Raw genomic sequence first — 6,113 nt, forward strand, 5'->3', positions numbered from 1 at the left:
TTTTTGGACAATTACAAGGACATTTCACCTAAATGAACAGCTAGTTCCAGCCCAAAGCTTCCCAAACACAGGGAAGTGTGTTTTTAAAAAGAAGATATATATACATATATGTGTGTGTGTGTGTGTGTGTGTGTGTGTGTGCTATTACTTATCAGAAGTCTCCACACCACAAACTGTCTCTCACCCCTCAGGTTTTCGGGGGTGGTTATAAATCCAATCTTGTCCATTCCCAGCCTCCTAGTGGAATATCAATTCCTCTCCATCAGATTTTACAAAATCACTTTGTTTTTGCCCTTTCCCAATAGCCACAGAGAAACAGTGGCTGTGGCCAGTCCAAAAAAGGAAAACAGGAGTTTATAAAGTTGCCCACGGGTCTCCCCCATCTGGTAGACTGAGGAAGATTGACTGCAGCAAAGTTCAAAGGTCATACATGGCAGATCTAAAAACGGAGTGGCAGCGGTGGCCTCGACAGTGCGCTTTCTGTACCCGAAGTAAACCGATATGTCCCGAGGAATATCTTCAGGGCAGAAAGGGAGTGGGGCAGTGCAGGATGCTAGGAAGGGAGCCAAGCCTGGGAGCTTCCTTCACCGGCTTCCAAAGCCCCAGGAAACGTTTCCAGGCACAAGGATGCTCACTGCCAAGCCACAGGGGACAGTGCAAAGCGTGGGTTGATATCGGAGGCTGACATCACCGGGTTTAATACATGGAATAGCAGCAGCCACTTGTGACAACTTTCCAACAAGTTGAGTAAACCCAGTGGAAGGGTCTCTACTGTTCTACCAGAAAAAGTCAGGCTTTGGTTGGGGGTGGGGGTGGGGGGTTGCTTTTGTTCTTCCAGAAAAATACAAAACACATCCACAGAACCATAAATAATTTGGCGGCGATATATACACATTTAAATAATTAATTTAAATATCTTACACCTACTCTGGCATTCAACCGTCCATTTGAAGAAAGTGCACCAAGGGGACCCTCGGTACTCCCCTCCGGGGGGGCGCTAAGGGTCACAGCCTGGGGAGGAAGTGGGTGACCTTCATGGTGGGGGACACCCGGTTCCCCTTCTTGGCCTTGCCGTTCTTGCTCAGGGCGATGAACATGCCGGGGTGCCGGTCGCACTCGTAGGCGTTGTAGTTGTTGGGGAGGAGGATCTCTCTGAACCTGCACTCGTCGGTGAAGAAAGGCTGGGAGGGAAGGAGGAGCCGGGTCAGGGGCCATCGCGGGCCAAGGGACCTCTGGGGCAGTGGTCAGGGACTCCTCTCTCTCCCGGCCCCTCCTTGGCTGGGAGGTCCCTCCTGAGAAGCCAGGGTACCCAGACTTTCACGGGGTGAGGAGAGGGACCCCGCCAGTCCCCAGCCACCGCGACTCCAGGCACCTGCCCGGCACCTGGAAGCCAGACCAGTGCGTCTTCACTGGGTCCACCTAACGACTGCCGTCCTGCCCACTGGGACCCGCCCCAGGGGCTCCAGGCAGCGGCTCCCGATGGCATCCTTGACCCACTGGCAAGGGACCGCTCAAGGATGGCGGGAGCGCTGTCCCTGTCTTGGGGCTGGGCCTCTCCTTTGGGCTGGTGGGCGTCCCTGGTGGCTCGGTGGTAAAGAATCCTCCTGCCAATGCAGGAGATGCAGGTTGGATCCCCGGGTTCAGGAAGATCCTCTGGAGAAGGAAACTGACCACCCACTCACTCACTCCAGGATTCTGGCCTGGGAAATCCCATGGACAGGGGAGCCTGGCAGCGGAGGGTCTACAGGATCGCCAAAGAAATCCAACAGGACTGAGTGACTGAACGACAAGGGGGAGCGGCACTGCCTCAGGAGCGGGGTTACTTTCAATCCCGCGGCCCCCACCGCAGCTCCACGATCCTGGCGTCGGACGGCCTGGAAGCGTCACGATGCTGCCCGGCTCGGCGGGGCCCACGGTACTCACCGAGCCGTACAGCCTGCCCCGGCTGCTCATGGCCACGAAGAACCGGCTGGCCACCCCGAAAATGCTCACCACCCCGCGCTCCACCGGCGACAGCTCCAGCAGGCCTGGGGGCGGGGCGCGGGTCATTCGCGGGCACCGGACCCTCGGCCCGAGCTTCCCACCTGGGCCCCTCCTCCCCCCCGGGACCCCCACTTCTGGGGGTGGAGATGAATCTAAATGGCCCTGCTCCCTCCGCGGTGCAGGCCGCCCCCCATGGGCCCCAGGAGCCCCGCGGGCTCGGCCCCTGTCCCGGCCCCGCGCCGGCCGCGCCCAGTCCGGGACTGCAGGAGCGGGGTGGCCCCCTGCGGCCCCCTAGTCCGACCCCGACGTGGGCGCGCGAGCCGCCCACTGCGGGTTGCCGGTGGCTGCGCCGGGCTCCCGGTGCCCACGAGCGAAGGCGCTGGAATCCGGCACCCAGATTCCGGACTTCTGAAGGCGGGAGGCGGGCTCAGCCGCCGGGTTGCGCAAAGCCAAGAGTGTTTGGCGTCCCCGGCGTCTTTACGCCAGAGGGGACCGGACCCCGAGTCCGCTCCGGTTCCCATAGCCCAAGAGCAGGTGCCGGCGAGACCTTCCTGTGCGAGCTGGAAGGGGCGGCAGCTGTCCCGGGCCCCGACCCTCCCCGTCCGGCCCGCCCCACTCACTGTCACTCGTGTCCGCGTGCACGCCGCCGATGCGGCCGTCGGGGAGCACCTGGAGGTGGAAGCCGATGCCCACGTTGCAGTACAGCCTCCGCAACCGCTTGATGCCCAGCAAGTAGTCGCCGGCGCCGCTCTGGACGGCAGCCTCCTTGGGCTGCGCGGCCACCGGCAGGCGCGCCAGCGAGCGCGCCACCAGGCTCTCCCAGCGGCGCTCCAGCTCGGCCTCCAGCGTGCCGTTGGGGGCGGTGGGCGCGGCGGCGCCCCCTCGGCCGGCCCAGGGCGCCAGCACGGCCAGCAGCACCGCCGGGAGCAGCGCCGCCGCGGCCGCCCCGGGCCCCGCCATCCCCGCCCTCGGGCCGTGCGTCCGCGGGTGGGTCAGTGCGCCTGGGAAGCCGGCGGGCGAGCTCGTCAGGGGGGGGCTTGCGGGAGCGCACTGCCTGGGCCGGGGCAGGTAGTGCCCGGCCGGGGCGGGGAAAGCGGGAGGCGAGCGACGGGGCCCCCGGACGCCGGGAGCTACCTGGGCTGCATGGAGAGGCGGGCAGCGGTGGCAGGACGCACGGCCCGGGCTGGGACCCTGCGGAGCGGTGCGCGCCTCCCTGCGCGCTGGGCCAGCGGCCGCCGAGCCGCTATATATAGCCGATAGCCACCCCCCCGCCCCCTTCTACTCCCGCAGGGGGCCGTTCGCGTTCGCCTGGGCGCCCGGGGCGCTGTGGCGCTCGCGGCGGCTGGTCGCAGGCCGCCTGCCAATCAGGGCTGGGGGAGGGAAGGCGGCCGGGGCCCAGCGCCGCCGCGGCCACCTGGAAGGTCCCCGGCCCCCGCCCCTGGCTTCGCCCGGCCCACGGACCTGGGGTCCCGACCCTGGCGTCTCCTCCGCTCTTGTCTTTCCGCCAAAGTTTGGCCACTTGCACTTTGTCCCTGCCTGTCGGGTCTCCATGGGTGCCCCTCTCGGCCGCGGCCCTCACCCAGCACCCTCAACTCGAAGTCACTCCCAGCGCTTTGTCTTTCAGGGGCTTTCCAGAACCTGTGCCGGGCTCGGACCCCGGGGACCCACCTGGGAATGCGGGCCGGTAAGGGCAGTACACACCTGAAGGGCCAGTGGTGGGAGGAAGAATCCAGGCTGGAGGGAGGCAAGGGCCGGGGTTGGCCACCTGAGCGCTGGTGGTCAGGGACAGAGCTGTGGCCACCAGGAGGAGGCATGCCCTGAGCAGGGGGCCTGGATGGGTGGTGCTGAGAGAAGACGGGGCACGTTGGTGCACCCCAAGGCCACTGGCTCTGCACCCCCATACACACCCACTGCCACGCAAAGACAGGGGGCCAAGCCAGAGAGGACATCGCCGCCCCCCTTCTCTTTAATTCTGCAGCGGGAATATTGAGGAGCCAGAGACAGAACCCCCAAGCCCATGCCAGGCTTTGGACAGGCTCCCTTCCCCCACCTGCTGTCCCCACCCCCCACCCCCACTGTGCCCATTATGGCCTGATGGGGCGGGGTCCAGCAAGATGCTGGCTCCCCCAGGTGTGAAAACCCCTGTTCTTCATTGTACCTGAAGAGGCTGCTGTCACCTCCCAGCAGTCCCGCCCAGCTGCCACCGCAGGGGGCCTGGAGCCACCCTACCCCCTGCTGCCACCAGCACCTGTGACCAGATGCGTCATCCCGAGGCCGTTTCAGCCTCCCGCCTCCTGCCTCTACCCTGTTCCTGCCCGAGGAGCCCGACCGATCTCCGCGGCCTGCTGGGGCTCATTCGCACCACAGAGGGGACCTTGGGGGCTTGAGGTCTCTGGCTTGAGCCCAGAGACGGGGCTCCCGGGGCTCAGTGAGGGCCCTGGCAGGACGGACCCCCGGTCTGCGGTTTCCTCAGGGAGATTCCTTGCTCTCCTCTGGGCCTGTGGCCGGACCTTCCTGGGAGGCCAGGTGACGGCTGTAAGGCCAGCTGTGCAGCTGCGTGGACCCCGGGCCCCCCCTCCCGACAGGATGCAGAGACCAAGGCCTGCCCCAGCCCTGAGCCCCCCTCTAGGTGACCGGGGCAAGTGCTGCTGCCCCTGGACTCCGAAACCCCTATTTACAGAAAAGCCTGGAAGGTGGGCTCGTCTCTGGGTCCATGTGGGTACCTGCTCTGAGGAGGTGGGACCCAAGCCCTCCGAGGTCATCCCCAGCCCCTGGCAGGGTGTGCCCCCTCTTCCCAGAACCCCCACAGGGAGCTCCCTCCCCGGCTCCCCTCTTTGCTGGCAAGTTCAGCTCAGTTCCAACCCGGGTTTGATCCCCGGGTAGGGAAGATCCCCAGGAGGAGGAAATGGCAACCTGCTCCAGGGTTCTTGCCCAGAGAATCCCATGGACAGAAGATCCTGGCGGCCACAGTCCATGGGGCCGCAAAGAGTCGGACACGAGTGAGTGACTAACACAGGTTACAGGAGGAGGATGTAGCAGGGTGGTCTTTCCACCTGGCCCAGCCTCTGACAACCCCCCTCGCCCTACATCTCCCAGAGACTCTCCTCCAACCACTGTCCTCAGGATCTTCCTCTGTCTCTCCAGCCTCTGGACTGCTCCCCGCTCAGGGCTCCCCTCAGATACCAGCCACTCCAGAGGCCTGCCATGACGCCCACCTCGGGGGCGGCCTCCTTCTCCTCCCAGCCCATCTGGTTGTGGTTTCTTCTCAGCCCTTAAGGGGCCTTCCTTTCCTTGCTGACCCCTCCTCTCCACTACAAATTGGCCCTGATGCACCTGAAGAGGCTGGTCTACCAAGAGTCCTGTGGTCCCCGCTTCAGGGTCCCATGGAGGGCCTGTCTCTTGGTCATGTGATGCTAGCCTTTCACTTCTGATCCTGCTCAGTTTTTCCATCTGTATAATGGGTATAGGGGGCGGGAGGAGGAGGGGACAACAGAGGACGAGATGGTTGGATGGCATCACTGACCCAAGGGACATGAGTTTGAGTAGGCTCCTGGAGTTGGTGAAGGACAGGGAAGCCTAGCATGCTGCAGTCCATGGGGTTGCAAAGAGTTGTATATGACCGAGTGACTAACAACAACGATGTAATAGGCATAACAGTAACTCATTTCAGGGGTCACCAACTTCTACAAGAGAGGGTGGGCTGTAGGGAAAGGATGAAAGCAGTCAGTCCTTCAAACCGCCAGCTCTTAGGGCCCAGCTCACCGTCCACGTTCCGAATGTGTGAAATAATCACTCACATTTTTATCCTATGGAAGGCCCCACCTCGAGTCACCAACCGTGCCTGGAGGGAGAAAGTGGCAGACGGAACAAAAACTCAGAACCGAAACCGGCCAGTCCCCGCCTACAATCCTCTGGTGACCTTTTCTAACCTACAGAAAAATTGCGATGTTGTGTCTTCTTGTTTTCTTCTTTGTAAGAGTGACAGGGCTTCTTAGAATCACCGGCCCCAGCTGTTAAGGACTTACTTGGCTTCATAGTAATAATAATAATAAAAAAGTGCTGCATAAAGATTCAATTCCAGTCCTTAGGGTGGAGTGTCAGGGCCCAGCCTGGGGCAGGGCTCCCAGGCT

General features: G+C 62.8%; 1 protein-coding gene across 1 annotated transcript; it reads right to left on the minus strand.

The window, feature by feature from the left end:
• Window positions 1–1,004: 1,004 nt before the first annotated feature.
• Window positions 1,005–2,943, minus strand: FGF4 (fibroblast growth factor 4). Its single transcript, NM_001040605.2, has 3 exons — window positions 2,604–2,943; window positions 1,924–2,027; window positions 1,005–1,181 (listed from the first exon to the last, which is right to left on the minus strand). The coding sequence occupies exons 1-3, from the start codon at window positions 2,941–2,943 to the stop codon at window positions 1,005–1,007; spliced, it is 621 nt and encodes a 206-aa protein (NP_001035695.2).
• Window positions 2,944–6,113: the final 3,170 nt, after the last annotated feature.

The sequence above is a fragment of the Bos taurus genome, chromosome 29 (assembly GCF_002263795.3).
Source record: "Bos taurus isolate L1 Dominette 01449 registration number 42190680 breed Hereford chromosome 29, ARS-UCD2.0, whole genome shotgun sequence".
NCBI lineage: Eukaryota > Metazoa > Chordata > Mammalia > Artiodactyla > Bovidae > Bos > Bos taurus.